Raw genomic sequence first — 16348 nt, 5'->3', positions numbered from 1 at the left:
TAACTCTGGGGCCTGGGCACTGGGGGTGGGGAGATCCAGTGTATGAGTGCTGGGTGTCAGCACCCCACCCAGGTAGGGTGGCCCTGGGTGAGGCTGCCACTGGGAGGAAGGTTGTTCTGGGCGCTGCTCTGGGGCTCTAGACAGGAGCTGAAAATGGGCTTTCCTCAAAGATGCTACTCTTAAAAAAAGGGGAGGTTCCTTCCTCCACTCTCCTGGCGATGGCCCCCTGGGTGCCCTCTGGAAGTTTTGATCTGCTCCCCCCCACCCCCTCCGGACCTGCAAAGGGTTTCGGCATCGGCTCTTGCCGAGTTTCAGCCCAATGGAACAGACCTGCTGCTGTGGCGTGGATTCTGAAGCCTGGCCACTCCCAAACGCTACAGGGTAGAACACAGGACTGTCCTGGCTGTAGTCTCACCCGTCCGAAAAGTCAGCAGTTCAAAACCACCAGCCGCTCCACGGGAGAAAGACGGGCCTTTCCACTTCCTGGTCTGTCTGCTGCTGGAGAAGCCACCAGCCTTGCGGTCACTGGGCAAGCATATGGCCATGTGCTCCTTCCAGGGGCAGTGGGGTCATAGAAGTGAAAGGTTGCTGGGTCTCCCCAGCTCAGAACTTTTCATGAGACTGCCTGCTCGGCGCTCTGGAGTCACCAGGGAGGGAGCAGACCAGCTTGACTGGGGCCCAGTCCCTTCGAAGGCCTGAGGGAGCCATGTGACCACGAACCTTTGGCAGGGCATGAGTAGGGACCGTTGGTCCTTAGAAAGTAGCATTGGGATTGTAGAGAGTAGATGCTGGAGTTACCCCGGCTTGCCCTTGGTGGGTGTGGGGTGATGCCCCTTGGGGCGGGGAGGTGGACCTGCATCTGAGGTGGGTAGGTTTGGGGATGGTGTGAGTTTTTGACCTTGATGAACCAGAGAGGAATGCCTGACATCCTTGGAGATGTCCTGGGGCCACCAGAGAAGAAAGGGTCAGAGCAGGTGCCCTTGGGAATCTGGGGCACTGAGGTTTGGAGCTCTGGGGAGGCAGTCAAGGCTGGAGTCTCCTGAGGATGGTGGAGGCAGAAGCTGCAGCCATCTTCAGTGGAGTCTGCTTTGAATGGCTAACCACAAGGCCAGCTGTTCGAACCTGCCAGCCATTCCCTGGGAGGAGGAGGAGCTGTCGACTTCCGTAAAGAGTTAGGGATGGTTCCACCATATCCTGTCGGGTCCCTATGAGATGGAATCCACTTGATGGCAGGGAGTTGAGTGAGTGAGCGACAGGAGGACAGGCTGGGGTGGGTTTCTACTCAGAGGGAGCGTGATGATCCGGGAGGGGATGAATAGAAGCCACACTTCTATTTGTAGTGACCAGACCCTGCTGAGCGGCCCTGTTGTGTGTTCTGTGGTGCCTGAACTGCCGTGAGCAGTCTCCCCAGATGCATGTGACCTCCTGGGCCTCCTAGGAGACTGAGGAGGCGGCCAGGGGTGCTTGTCATGCACACTTGGACAGCGAGGAAGAGATGACGGGAGGGATGGGAGTGGTTTGGTCAGGGCAACTCTGCTGTTGTCCATCTGAGCATGGGAAGTGGATGATGCCTGAGGCTCTGTGGCCATTGCTTTAGGGTGAGGCCAGGAGTGTGGTGGTTTCCGGGCACCATTGGGCATCTCAGGTGCAGTCCCACGGGGGTGGGTTTTTGGCCAGAGCCACCCACCCTCCTGGGCTCCAGGTGCTGAGGAATTGGGAGAAGACAGCAGTGACCACCCAGCTGAGTTCTGCAGGGGGGAGGGGGGAGGCGGTGAAGGGGGACCCTTGCTGAGGATGGCCAGCCTTGACTCTGGTTTCAGAGGCAGGAGGCCGGCTGGCCTCAGGGTGAGCCGCTCTGTACCTCGGTTTCTTCATCGTCCTGTTATGAGGACCAGCTGAGTGCACCTCTGTAAAGAGCAGGTGCTGAGAGTGCCTGGGGCTGGTGACCAGGGCTGACAGCGGGGACACCTCTCTCCCAGCGGTGGTGGGTGAGGTCTCTACTCTCGGTTGCCATGCTGGGAGCCGTGGTGAATGCTGGGTTGGCCACAGTCGGCTGTCCTGGGTCCACGGTCTGGTGCAGTAGAATTCTGAGACCCTCCGCTAGGAGATCAGCCAAGCTAACGGAGCAGAACCTGAGTGGCTGAGTGCCGCTGACAGCATCTTACTTCCCAGGACTGCTGGGCCAAAGGACCACAGCTGCGTGCATGGTTGTCGTAAGTGCTTTTGAGTTGGCTCCAACCCATCGCGACGCCGCCCACAACGCAGCGAAACACTGCTGCGCAGTCCTGCGGCATCCTTGCAATTGTTCAGATGCCTGAGAGCCCATTGTCAAAGCCACCGTGTTAAATCCATCTCTTGGAGAAGCTCCCTCTTTTTTGCTGCCCCTCCACCTTACCAAGCACCACGCCCTTCTCCAGGCTCTGGTCTCTCCTGACCACACGTCCAAAGTCCGTGAGACAGAGTCTCAGCATCCTTTCCTCCAAGGAGCACTCCGGCCTTGCTTTTCCCAAGACAAAGGGGCTTGTCCTTCTAGCAGTCCATGGTGCGTCCCATTTTCTTCTCTAGCACCACGTGGCTGGGTGGGTGTGTTACGCTGGGTAGACTAGAGAAACAAATCCATATACCTCGTGTGTGTGTGTGTGTGTGTGTGTGTGTGTGTGTGTGTGTATAAGAAAGAGGTTTGTACACAAGAGCAGTTGAATAGTGAGGAAACATCCCAGCCCAGTCCAGGTAAATTCTGTAAGTTTGATATTAGCCCATGTCTGATACCAATCTGTGAATTCCTCTTCAGACTCACGGAACACTTGCAATGACGCCGAATGCAGGAAAATCACAGGCCAGTGGGTGGGAAGTCTTGTGGGTCCAGTGGCGTTATAAGCATCTTAGCACTGGCAGGGGTCTCCACGTGGCTTCTCCGGTTCAGAGGTCTGGCTCCAACACCCTCTCTCCATGTGTCTTCTCCACAGGAATGTCTCCCAGGGAGTGAGCATGTGTCTTCTTAGTGCCTCCATATGAGGTCATGGAGCTACTACCTGATTGACAGGCTAGACTCCACCCCTTCACCGTGAATCCTAAAATTGACACCAGATTATCTAACTACCACAGTGGGCTATAAGAACATAGGTGTAGGGTCTCCCCATCCTGAGGCTGGGAGAGGGAGAAGGTGGTCCTGCCTCTCTCCCTGCCCCCCCACCCCCGGCAGATAGATGCAGCTTCCCAGGTCATCCTGCCTCTGCCCCTGCCCCTGCTCTCACTCAGCACCCCACTCCGTTGGCACCAGGACCTTCCCTCCTTCAAAGACCCTAGTTCCCAACATGACTACCTCAGGGGAGCCAGGGACCAGGATGTTGGCATCTCTCTTTGGGACACACAGCTCAGTTCCATCCATAACAGCCCATGTTTGGCGGGTGGGGGGGGGGAGAGCTCCAAGGCTAAGACTGAGTTTGCCAGAAAGCGTGCCTGACATTGTACAGAGTGGGAGTGAGCCAGCCCCCCCACCACACACACACACTTTAAAACCTAGCAGCCCTGGCCTTCAGTGATTAACAACTTCTCCCTCCTCCTCAAGGCTGGGAAGGTGCCTCACCTCAGGCAGTGGGGAGGGTTCTTGGGAGGCAGGTGGCTCTTATCAGATTCCTTTGAGTTGATAAGGCAAATGGTCTTGAATGCCCCTTGGTCCTTCTCAGTTTACAGAGGTGCCAGCTCAACTTTCCACTGTGGGGTGAGGGGCCTTGGGACCCAAGGGTTTCCCTTTGGGCCGCCAGCCTGGCTTGTTTCACTTGCTTTACACCGGGGCAGCGGGCAGCATGGGTAGACAGGCCTGCTCTTCAGGAGAGAAGCCAGGGTGGAGTCTGGAAACAGCCCTGCCCTCACCGGAGGCGGCTGCGAGCTCAGGGCTATGACGTCCTTGGGAGGGGGGGGTGAGCTTTCAACTCGTTCTTTTAATGGATGATGAAATGGACCGTTGCTGCCACACCATCCACGACTCGTTGGCAACCCCCATGTGTTCGAGCCGACCTGCGCCCCCTGGCGGTTCCCACGGGGCTGCCTTGACCCCCTGGACGAACTCGAACCTCCAACCTGTGGGCTGGCAGCTGAGCTGGGTCACTGTTGGCACCAGCCAGGGCCTCAGTTGAGTGGATAATGCGATCAGGCCATAGTTGGTATGGCCAGCTCTCCCCGTGGTGAGACGTGCTGTGTCCTTCCCACTCAGGGACATTCTGATCACCAGCCTGGACGCAGCTATCACCTTCGAAGAGCTCTGTGAGGACGTGCGGGAGATGTGCCGCCTGCACCAGGGCCAGCCACTCACCCTCAAGTGGATTGACGATGAAGGTAGCCCTGCGGGACCCCTGCATTTCTTTACCACCACCACCCCCCAGTCTCTCTTCAGGACATTGGAGATTGGTTGCCAGTGATGTGGCTGAGTGTGGTGTTGGGTTGGGGTTGTGCGGATGGGCCCTGGGACACCCCCCATCTCACCCCCCCTCCCCGTTGCTGAGCCCCATGCCTTTCCCCCCTCGTCTGACCTTCCTTCCTCCTCATCTGGCTTTTTCCAGTGGTGACTGGGACACAGGGACCCTGCATTATCTCAGGAAATGCGGGGAGGGTAGGGGAGTGCAGCCAGGGCCCGGCCCCCCTCACCCTCTGTCTCTCTCTTTCCCTCTCTCCTGGGTGGGGTGGGGTGGGGGTGGTGTGTGCGTGTGTTTCCCTCCCCTCCTGTCTCTGTGTCACTTCCTTCCTTTCGTCTTTCTTTCTCTTTCTCCCACCCTCATTCACGAGTTGCCTCCCCCCACCCTCCCCATAGCTCCAGGGCCTGGGAGAGGCATTATTTATAGGGGCTGGTTCTGCAAGCCAATGGTGTTCTGTGGCCTCAAGGCCATCAAATCCCTCCCTGCTCACTGGTCACTGGAACACCTCCCCTCCGGGTTTTAAACTGGATGGAGCCTTTTATTCTCTCCATTCGCAAAGCCGCACGGAGGAGTATTTTTAATGGAGTGAGGACTGCCCCATCATCTAAGTTTGGTGGCTGTCCGCCTAGCAGGAATGCCCCTTTGGGCGTGGAGCAGGTTGTGGGGCGTGGCCTCCCGGAAAGGTAGAGCTGAGCTCCCGAACTTTGCAGATCAGCATGGTGTCCCAGAGGCTGAGATGCTGGTTTTGTATTGGAGGTGCTGAGGGTCGGAGGATGGAAGGGCGGTGCTCTCTGAGCAGGGCTCTGACAGACAGACAGGTAGTGGGGGGTGGGGGGTAGGGAGGGTAACTACTCCACAGAGCCATGTGGAGGTGCTATATCTCTAAATGCACACAGGTGCACACATGAGCGCAAATGGGTAGAAGTCAGGTTTTCAGCAGCAGCCACCTTTCAGCAAAGTCCCAGGCCCCTGGGCCCTTCTGTCTTCTCTGTAGCAAGGGGCCACTCGAACGAACCATTGGTTGTGGACACTTCCTGTCCAGGAAGCAAGGGGAGAAGGCCTCCTAAGACTGACCAAAGGAGGCTGTTGTAGTTTTGTTGTAGTATTGTTGGCTGCGCAGGCCAGGAGTTCCCCACTCTGGGTTGCCCGGGTGCAGGGTGGACACAGTTCCCCCTGCTAGGGCCTCAGGTGGCTGGGCGCTCTTGCTCATTCCTCGAGTTCTGGGTGGGGACACATTGCCTGCCTGAGCTCACACCGATGGGGCACCCCCGCTGCCCTGCCTGCCTCAGCTGTGTCTTCTACCCCACCCAGGCGACCCCTGCACCGTGTCCTCCCAGATGGAGCTGGAGGAGGCCTTCCGCCTGTCCGGTCGGTGCAAGGACGAAGGGCTCGTCATTCACAGTGAGTGACCTGCGAGTGGGAGAGGGCACTGCTCTGCCCCTGTGGGCCTGCTGTGGGCGGCAGTTCAACTCGTCACCCCTCGGGAGAAAGATGAGGCTGTGTGCTGCCAGCCTCGGAAACCCACGGGGGCAGCTTTACCCTGCTGTCAGGTGGCTGTGAGTTGGAATGAATGAACTTGATGGCAGCAGGGCTGTTGGGTTTTTGCTTTTTCCCGTCGGTAGAGAAAAAGATTGTTGTTGCTAAATATGAAAACTCCGGTGTCCTGTACAGCACTTAATTTTGAACTCTGTCTGGACTGTAGAGAAATTGGTTTTAAAGCGCTTGTAAGAATCATTTTTCAAAGTCGTTGCCGCTCTTTGCTGATTTCCATAGCAATTTATTCTTAGCACAAGTCGGTTGGTAACTTTGCTATCCTGAATCCTCAGTTGCTTCCCGCCCCACCCCCTGCCTCCCACCAAATATTTTAACGTACTTTGGAGTCTCATCAAGGGGAATCGGCCTACAGAGATGTCCTTGGGGGTCTGACCTGTTGTTTTAGAGAACCTCTCCCAAGAGCCGCTGCTTGCTGACAGCTTAGAGCAGTGGTTCTCCACCTTCCTAATGCCGCGACCCTTTCACACAGTTCCTCATGTGGTGGTGACCCCCCAATCGTAACATTATTTTCGTTGCTACTCTATCACTGTCATTTTGCTACTGTGATGAATCAGGTGACCCCTGTGAGAGGGTCGTTTGACTCCCCCTAAAGGGGTCACCACCCACAGATTGAGAACAGCTGGCTTAGAGCCTCCTGTCAGTGGGTTTCTGGTCCACCTCCTGTAGGGTGGGCTTGTGGTGGGAGCTTGGGCATCCTCGGGCCGGCCGTGGCAGCACTAACACTCTCCCTTCGCCCACAGTGTTCCCCAGCATCCCCGAGCAGCCCGGCATGCCCTGCCCAGGAGAGGACAGTGAGTACCACTGGCTCCTTCCTCGTCTATGGCGAGCGCTGGGGGCCTGAGCTGGGCGCGTGTGGTGTGTGTTGACAGGATGAGATGCTGCTTCCTGGCGAACATGATGTGGGGCCGGGATCCTGTGGGAATTCAGATCCAAAGGTGGCTCAAGCCCTAGGTGGGGCACCCTGGGCCTGGCCCTGGTCACTTTCCTCGGTCTTGCGGATGATCTCGGTGCTGTGCCCGTCAGCGGGGACGGGAGGGCTGGCACTGTTGGTGGCGTAAGGAAAACCTAGCTATGCCCTGGCCCTTCCCCTCCAGGACAAAAGGTCCAAGCTGAGAGGACTGGACCACTTTCTTATCTGTCTGCCCCGGCTCTGTCCACCCCCTGATCTGGTCATCTGTATCCAGTGACCACTGTGCTGTCCCCAGTCTGCACCAATTCCATGTTTCTCTGTCGGTCTCTTGGTACGAGGTGGAAATGCGATGGGAATCCAGAGCAAGTGGGTCAGAGGAACTTTCTGACCTGACTTCTGCCTATCCCAGAAACCTCTGGGCCATGAGCTCTCGGTGGAGGGGAGCACTGTGTCCTGGGTTTTCCTCCAGGGCAGAGCACTGAGTCTCCCACTGACCCGCCCGGGCCTGCTGGCCTTGGTCACAGTGCTGTCTGAGTCTGTCCTGGTAGTCTTGGGACCCTGATGGTCACTCATTTGGTGCAGCGACTTGTCGGCTCAGTCCCCTTTCCCAGCAGAGGTTCCCTAATCTGGCTCCAGGGAGGACTGTTGGTCAGCCCTCCTACCCAGTCCCCCAAACTCCCCGCCCCACTGAGGTGCTGACCAGGAGCCGGGGTTGGCAGGCTTGGGCTGAGGTACGTCTGAGCTGCCCGCTGGACATCTGGTGGTGGGGCTGAGTGCGCAGTCAGGTGTGTGCTTGGGAGACCTTGGGGATGAAGATGGAGCTCTGTGAGGTCCCCAAAAGGTGGCTGGTGATGTGGCTTGGCTCTACCCCCACCCCCCACCGAATGGGCATTGGGTGGGAGCGGCCACTGAGCTGCTGAGGGGGGGCAGCGGGAGTGCTCTGAGAGGAGGTGTGGAGAAACTGGGATGAGAGTGGGAGCCGGAGCGGTGGAGGAGGACACAGACTCTTCGGCCCTGGTCTCTCATCCCGCACCCAGTGGGGAGACTGGTGGCCGGCAGGTTAAATAATAAACAGGCACTCCCAGTGGTGCACAGACACCTAGGGCAGGGTTAGGTTAGGCAGCTGGGGTGGAGGTGGTGTGGAGGGGGGGTGTTGGGAAGGCAAAGAAGGAGGGGAGGAGGAGGAAGCACTTTCCAGTCAGGGCTACTGTCCTGTCCAGGTCCAGGTTGCCCTAGACACTAGAGTGTGCCATTGTGCTTTGAATGGAAGTGACTTGCAGCTGGCAAGGTGTGAGGCCTGAAGCTATTTATAAGGCGGGTCCTGCAGGGGTGCCATGGAGAGGCAGGTAGGTCAGGCCGGCGCAGGGCTGCAGGTGAAGCTGATCCCTGTCCCCAGGCAGCAGGGGGCAGAGGAAGCCTGGGCTCAGTTGGGTTTCAGAGCCTTCGTCCCCCTAGGGCCGCCTGTACTGGTGACGCCCCTATGTGTGGAGTCACCTGGTTTGCAGAGGTGAGGTGGGACCATCCTGCTCCCCTGGGAACCGCCCTTGGGGGTCCAAGTCTCGGCAGATGGATGTGCCCATAGATGGGCATCCTTGAACTTGACAGTCACGAAGTCACATGCCCATGTGGGTACAGAGGAGATAAGATTGCCTCCCCCAGGTGGGCACGGGCCTCCTCTCCAACACACATGCCCCTGACATACTGAGGTCACAGGAGGGATGCCCGACAGCCTTTTGGCGGCTAGGACCCTGCATTGGTGTCTCTGCGCCACCTTGTACCTTGAACCACTTGTACCCAGAGATGTCACTGGCCAGCTTTGCCACCCCACGGGGCACAGGGAGCCACATGCGTCACTTCCGAGCCTGCCTGCGTTAGCATGTGTCCCAGTTTGTGCCCTCTGCCTGCCGTCTCTGCTAACACACTCTGTCTCTGAGGGAGGGTCAGCTGTGCCTGCCCATGACTCTGCTTTGCACCGACCTCCTTGGGAGCCAGCCACTTCTGTCCCTGCAGAGCAGAGGTGGGACACAAGAGGCCACGGGGTACCTCATGAAGGGTCTCTGCTGAAGGTGAGGATGTGGGTGAAGCTGCCATCCCTGGGCAGGCATTCTGAGAATTTGAGTTGACCTCTAGAAGGAGTGCAGGGAGCAAATACTCAAGTCAGTCCAGTGACCACTCGGTGTCCCGGAGAACATTCCATACCGGCAGCCGCAGAAACAAGAATGTGCTTGGAGCACATGCAGACGAAACCACGTGATTTGAAGCATCCGTCATGGTAGCTGGGTCGAATGACAGCTCTGGCCAGCACATGGCTGTTGTTGTCTGGTGCCCACTCATAATGAGCCCGGGCACTGGGCCTGCACGGACCTCACAACTGTGATGTCTGGGCCCGTGATTGCGGCCACTGTCAGTCCATCGGATCTTTTTCACCCTCCCCCCCTCGGTTTTACCAAGTGTGATGTCCTTATCCATGGACCGGTCTCTTCTGATAAGCCGGAAGGACGGGGATGACGTCTCAGCACCCTCCCTTCTAGAAGGAGCTCGCTGGCTGTGCTTCTCCCAAGACAGCTCCGCTGCTGGCTGTCCAGTGGTCTTGGCCAGCACTGTGATTCCAGTGCACCGGTTCTTTGTCTTCATGCTACCTGCTTGCACATACGCAGGAGGCAGTTGAAATTGTCATGACTTGGGTTAAGTGCAATTTGGAAGCTTCCAATGGGAAAGGAGGCAAGAGTTTTAGTTTATAGGCATATTGATACATTTAAGTTGGGCTTAAGAAAAGAGTCTTTTTTTGTTGTTACTAACTTACAGAGATATTTTAAAAAAACCAACAACCCCACAAATATATGAGGGGGGATTCTAAAAGTGCACAGAAAAGGTTCCATTCTCCTTTCATTCCATTTTTCCAGGAACTTTTGGAAGCCCCTCCCGTTTGTAAATTTCAGCAGAAATCTACACAGGAATCTTAAAGATGTATTGAAGTTTTGGTGTCATCCCCTCTGATAGTGTCACATGGTACAGTCTGTACCCCCCGGGCCCCCTAGTAATGCTCCTGCCAGGGGGGCCTGCCCGGGGTAGTTGGCAGGCAGCTTCCCATCTGCTTTGACTCTCCCCTCCGTGGATTGGCCTGCTAGGACAGGAGTGTGGGAAGGGTGGTGCATGAGCGCCCCAGGGCTCCCACAGCAGTGCCACACAGTGGGCCACTTGACATGACGGACTTTAACCCTGGCTCCTCACTCACTGACCCGGCCAGGTTGTAAAGAGGCCAGGTCATTCAGTGAAAATCAATGTTAGGGCAGAACGGAGGATGACGACCTCAGATCACGACATGGAGAAGGACTGTCATTACACGCTTGCTGAACCGCTGAGAATCCTCGCCCAGCCCCGTCGACATATAACCTTAACCATCACAACCAGTGTTGCCCTTGCCTAACCCTGAGCACTTCACATTGCCAGATGGATTTTGCTGTTAATGTGCAGAATAGATTGTTGATTCCCCCCCACCCACACACACTTTTGTAAACAAGTGGAAAGTGTTGGATAATGAGATAACTGAAGCCTAGGTGCATTGTTGGAGCCCTGGTGGCAGAGTGGTTACAAGTGGGGCTGTAATCTGAAAGATCAGCAGTTTGAAACCACCGGAGAGGGGCTTTCTACTTCCATAAAGAGCTACAGTCTCAGATACTCAGAGGGGCAGATCCACCCTGTCCTGTAAGGTCCCTATGAGTCGGCATTGTCTCGAAAGCAGTCAGTTTGGGGTTTATTTTAGGTGCATTAGCAATAAATTCGCAGTCCTGCAGAGTGGGAGTCTAAAGTCAGGGTGCATGCAGGACTGGACTCTGTCTGCCCAAGACTGTGGGGGACAATCCTGCACCCCCTGACCTTCCTTAACGTGCAGCTGCAGCATCACATGACCATCCTCCCTCTGTCTCTTTTATAAGGATGCCATGCAGATGGGACTAGGAACCCCCCACTCCAGGGTGACCTTACCTTTATTGATACCATGTTGATACCTATTTCCAGAGTCCTAGGGGTCAGGGATTCAACATGAGTTTTAGAGGGACATAATTCCATCCTGGCCAGCAGGGCTCGTCATCCAGGGGCGGGACTGTGTGTGACAGGTCTCCTGGTGGGGGTGGGGTGGGGGATGGCTTTTACCAGGCTGCTTGGGCTGTTGCTGCCATTCCTTCTGCTTCTGTTCTGTCATGTGCTGATTGTGGATGGGCTAATTAGGACGACCCTCTTCTGGCCACCAGGGGATCCAGTGGACGCCTGTCTACGATTTCTGTGGCCTCAACAGCACTGCACCTCACTGAGAACCGGGCAGGGAGTATGTGGCAGAAGGTGGGCGAGATGGGACTTGAAAATGAGGTGTTGTCGCTCACCTGCTGGCCCTATAGTAGAGCCCGAGGGGCCCAGGCCTGGCCTAGCAGGTGTGCTGGACGCGCACAGCGCACAGAGGGTCTTTGTGGCTGGTGAGCTCATGGTGCCCAGCTCTCAGGCCCTACTGGCCGCTGTGTCTCTCCTCTGTGCATTGTTCATTCATGGCTGCCCGGCCCCGCTCCCGTGGTGCTGCCAGGCCTTCTCCCAGGCTGCTCATCTTTCCCGCGGCTACTTGTGCTTCTTGTCACATAGAGATGCTAACATTTGATTCTGGTGTGTTCAAACCGCTGGTGTTTTCTCTCCTGGCTCTCTGAATGGCGACGCGGCTCCGTCCTCCTGGAGCCTGCGACTGTGTCCAGGTGCTGCTGGCCCGGGCTGACCTAGTCCTGGCGTGAGGTCTGAGCCTGGCACAGCTCCTTTCTCCCTCCCAGGTGGGCTCAGTCTCAGCCCCCGCCTCCCAGCTCTGTCCCCGTCTAGCCAGAGGTGACCCTCCTGGGAAGTGCTGGAGTGCTGCACCCGAGAGAGGGAGAGGCAGGGTCCGTGGTCAAGCACGGCAGTGCCTCAGACTGCAGTCCCACTGCCTAGTGTGGCTACTGTGGGGCCTTGCCCTGGGTGGTCACTGAGCACCAGGTGACCCCACTGCTGCCATCCCCCTTCTACAGACAAGACAGCCCCACACCTGCCTGCCTGCTGTCACTTGGTCTGCCCCTTCTAGTCCTTGTTGGAGCCTGGCTCAGAGTTGGAGCCTGGCTCAGTGGGGAGGGTCTGGCCGTGACCACCCTGGGGCACCCCACCCACCTCACAGCAGTGTGCTATACCTGGTGTTCCTTGGGGCTGAGCCCACTTGGATTGCCTCTGTGTTAGTGAGGCGCTGGAGTGGGGAAGGTGAGCAGTCAGAGGGTCCCAGTTGCACCGGCTGCTGGGCTTGACCCTCGACAGGTGGGGAAGTGCTCTGGGCTTTAGTCCAGTGTCCCCACCTCCATGCATCTGCCTAGGGATTGCCCTGAAGGGTGTGGAGCTTGGTGGACCTCTGGGTCATAGGTCACACTGTGTGCTATGTGCTTCCCCCATTCCAACCAGCAGCCAGTCTGTCCACTGTGGGACAGGGGAGCCAGCCTCACTCAGGTGTAGAGTCCTGAGCCCACAGGTCAAGGAGCCTCAGGCCTCCAAACTGGGGAGTCTGGGTGGGTTCCCTCTGCCGTCAACACCTTGCCAGGCTTCCTCTTTGTATTTATAGGCATGTCTATTGTTTTATTAAGCTTGGCCTAAATTCACCTCTGTCTCAAATTATTTGTAACAAAATGGAAGAACTAGTTCCCTGCCTGAAATAGACCTCCAATAAAATTAACAGTCTGCCAGTCCAGCCTGCAGTTTTCTGCTTCTGCAGATGGGGATGTTTGGGAGTGACTTGGAAGAGAGGAGCTGGCTGAAGGACAACATCCTGACGTCAGCCAGTAGTAGCTGGATTCTTGCATGGACCCAGATCCACATGGCCCGTCGAGGCCCAATGTAGATAAGGCGGCATGGTTATTTTCTGAGTTGATGGTCTTTTTCAGGGGCTGGCAAACCCTTTTCATAAAGGGCCTCATTCGCAGGCCTCCTGTGCTCTGTGGAAACTCCTCGCTGCTGCTATAGCACAAGCGCAGCCTTGTTCACTTGGCAAAGGAACACGTGTGGCCGTGTGCTAATAAAACTTTATTCACAGTGCTGAAATTTGGTATTGACAACCTTCCTGCATGCCATGAAATAGCATTCTTAAAAAAAAAAGAAAAGAAAAGAAATTGCATTCTTTTGTTTTTGTTTGTTTGTTTGTTTGTTTTTTTACTCTGCCATCTTAAAAACGTAAGCATCCTCAGTTGGCTGGTAGCTCACAGGGAGGCAGGCTGCGGGCTGGCTTGGTCCAGTGCCCATCCTGGTGACCTGCTGGAGGCTTTGGTGGACCTCTGTAGTGGTGATGCTTTGGGCCGCTGCTAACCACAAGGTCAGCAGTTTGAAACTACCAGCCGCTCCTCGAGAGCAAGTTGAGGCTTTCGACTCCTGTGAAAGAGTGACAGTCCTGGAAACGCAGGGGCAGTTCTGCTCGCAGGGCCACTGGGGTCAGGACGGACTGGATGGCCGTGCGTGAGTTCATGGCAAGGGATAGATTGGGGTGTGGCGTTGATGTATTTGGCACTTTAGGAACTGTCTTCCGGTGCTCTGTGAACAGCCTTGAGAGGGACCCCGTGGGGGTGTGACTCCACCAGAGCTAGCAAGAGAAGGGGCCTGGCTCTGAACCCCAGCCCTTGCGAGGTGCCCGTGCCCTGAAAGCAGATACACAGGGAACGTGGCTGTCTCTCTAACTATCCCTCTCTGCCCCCACAGGGGGTGGGGGATTTGTTTGTGGGGGTGCAACAGAGATCCCCTGCGGCTTTATTTTCTGGTTGTACTCCCTGACAGGCCTGGACAGCCCCTAGAAGGCCCCCAGAAGTCTGCCAAAGCAGACTGTGAGCTCAACAGAATTAGTACCTGCCACTTATTTTCAGCTGGTGGTGCCTGGGGTGGGGCTGGAAGCCAACCTGGGGCTACTTGGGAGACTGGCCTCACCATGCAGCAGGGGCAGAGGATAGCAGTCCCACATCCTCCAGTCTGGAGGGGCTTAGCTGCCGGCCAGTGTGGGGTGGCTTCTGAGATAAGTCAGTCTGGGGGATTGGGACCCTCCCATTAAGCTTGGTTTCCCCATCCCTGCCCTTCCTGATGCCCACTGCCTGCACTGTTTGACAGAGACACTGACCATCTGGTGGCCATCAAGGGGCCACCAGATTAAGGGGTGGATGATGCTGTGCCCTGACCCTCTACTCTCATGGTCCCCTCCCCTTCCCCACCATGGACCCCCCCTACACCATCTCCCACCCCCACCCCCCGTGGACATACGCAGGACCCCTGCCCTGGTGGGGCTCCTGAGCCCCAGCCTCAGACCCCCAGGCTGGGCTGGGTTCCCGGGCTCCGTGTGGCAGAGTGCACAATTTGCATGTCAAAGGCAGGCTGAGGCGGGAGCTCTTGGCCGGGCTTCCTGGTCCTTCCTTTAATGCGGAGATGCTTGTTTTCGTGTGACGTCAGCTCCTCACATCCATGCCGTGTTTTCGTTTGCGCCTCAGCTGCCGGCTGCGCTTCCCCGGGGAGCCGGGTACCACCCGAGCCTGGAGACATGCGGAGGCAGGGGTGTGAGAGGCGGGGGACCGGCCGGCCAGCCTGCCAGTAGACCTGCTCCCATTGTGGGGCCCGGCGCGGACGGCATCGGCACGGTCGCGCGGGAGGAAGATGCCTCCCCGCGCGCCCCCGGCTCCGTGAGCATAAAGGGCTCCGCGCCGAGCTGGAGGCAGGAGGGGAAAACCCGGTGAGTAGCCTCCTGGATGGGTCCCCTGCGTCTGGAGGACCGCCCGTGTCCACCGGGTCCTGTGCAGGCGGCGGCGGTGCGAGTCGCGTCTGGCTCTGCCCGCGGATGCTGCAGCGCAGACGCCGCCGCCGCCAGCGGGCAGGGACGCGGCCTGGCGCCCAGCAGTGCCGGGAGGCGCGGGGCAGGCGTTGTGTCCGCTGGGGGCCAGGTTTTGGGGAAGAGACACCAGGAGCATGCCGAGGGAGTGAGGTGGCCGGCGCCAGGGAGTCAGGGGGGCCATGTACCCCCCGAAAACGGACGGTATGTGCGGGCCCTGCAGGGGCGCGGCTTGGCCTGGGAGAGCCCCCTGCGCTCCTCTGTTCCAGGCCTCCGAGACCCTGCGTGGTCGGCTGCTATGGCTGCGGTGCTGGGGGGAGGGGGGCGCGTGCTTGTCGCCCCTTGCCTTCCACACTGCATTACTGCAGGGGGGGCTATCGATGCACCGTGGTCTTGGCGGCCCAGAGCGTCTACCCTGACAGCGGCACCTGTTCCCATAGACAGGCCCTTTCCGGAGGGGCTGCGCTGCCTTTGTGGCCTGGGGACCACCGGGGCTTCTCCACCTGCGGCTGCCAGCCCTGCTTTGCGGGGGTGGCGGTGTCACGGGGTGATGTGCATGCGCCCCCCCACCCTGCCATCACACCCTGGGCGGGCTGTCAGAGCCCAGTGCAGCCCCTGGCTCCACAATCCCCTTGAGAGGAGGGCCATCATTTACCGGGGACGCCGGAATGTGGGTGCTCTCTTGACGTCCATTTTGCAGGCCTCCTTTAAAAAAAAAAAAAAGAAAACACAACCCCCAAACCGAAAACAAGCAGCTCTCCTGTCGGGGTGGAGGTGGGGTGGGATGGGTGGTCTGGCCTGGGTTGTGTGGCTGGCATTGATGGGGGCAGGGGGCCTTCTGAGCCGGGAGCAGCCCCTCCCCCAGGAGCAGAAGGGCCCACCTCAGTGACAGGGACCGTCCTGTGAACTCAGCGTGGGCCGCAAGGAGTGCTCATTTGTACAGGGTAAGATGCCGGTGGGGGAGTGGGGGAGGAAGCAGGGGATGGAGATTGCTTGGGGGGGGCCTGCCCACATGTGCGTGCTCACCAGGGGAAATTAGCTGTGTCATAGTTTCTCTGGGAGGTCTGGGCCCGAGAGGGGCTCATACCCTCTCCTGGTGCCATGTGCTGGGGGAGGAGGGGTTGCATGGCTGATGCCAAGTCCCTCCATGCAAAGAGGCTGCCTGGGCACTGGAGCTCAGGGCCAAGACCTGGGCCTCTGTCCACTTCCAGCATTGCCCTCAGCCAGGTTCCAACAGAGCCATGAACGGGGGAGAGAAGGGAGGGTTGGGCCCCCTCCCCCTCCAAATGTGCCAGTGCTGATGCCAGCAGGGCAAGGGGGCGCTTCTGTCTGGCTTCTTTCCGTCTAACCCCCGTTGGTCACCGTGCAGGTCAAACCGGCACCAGCCCCACTGAAGGGCCCTTCCCTGCACCTTCACAAGTTGGGAGCTGCTCAGTTACGTAAGGAGTCGTGCGTGTGCACTGGGTGCTGAAACAAATAGCATCTGTCCTAAGCACCCAGACCCCTGGGCCCTCAGGTCCCTGGGCTGGCCCTGCTAGAGTGTGTAAGTTGGCATCTGGGGGTTGTCAGGGGGTCAGGTCGGTCCAAGTGGGCGCGCCCTGTGGATGCTGCCCTGGGTTCCAAACC

The 16348-nt window shown here is 57.9% G+C and overlaps 1 protein-coding gene across 1 annotated transcript in view; it reads left to right on the top strand.

Annotated features, from left to right (window-relative positions):
* Nucleotides 1-16348, top strand: part of PRKCZ (protein kinase C zeta) — a 125118-nt gene that overhangs the window by 2803 nt on the left and 105967 nt on the right. The window contains exons 2-4 of the mRNA XM_045299228.1: nucleotides 4214-4335; nucleotides 5724-5813; nucleotides 6707-6757. Coding sequence (XP_045155163.1) covers nucleotides 4214-4335; nucleotides 5724-5813; nucleotides 6707-6757 — 263 coding nt within the window. The remainder of the gene's footprint in view (nucleotides 1-4213; nucleotides 4336-5723; nucleotides 5814-6706; nucleotides 6758-16348) is intronic.

Source organism: Echinops telfairi, unplaced genomic scaffold, assembly GCF_000313985.2.
Source record: "Echinops telfairi isolate 266 unplaced genomic scaffold, ASM31398v2 ScPeMD7_7457;HRSCAF=8495, whole genome shotgun sequence".
Classification (NCBI taxonomy): Eukaryota; Metazoa; Chordata; class Mammalia; order Afrosoricida; family Tenrecidae; genus Echinops; species Echinops telfairi.
The sequence above is the reverse complement of the archived record's forward strand: the minus strand, read 5'-3'. Positions and strand labels throughout refer to the sequence as shown.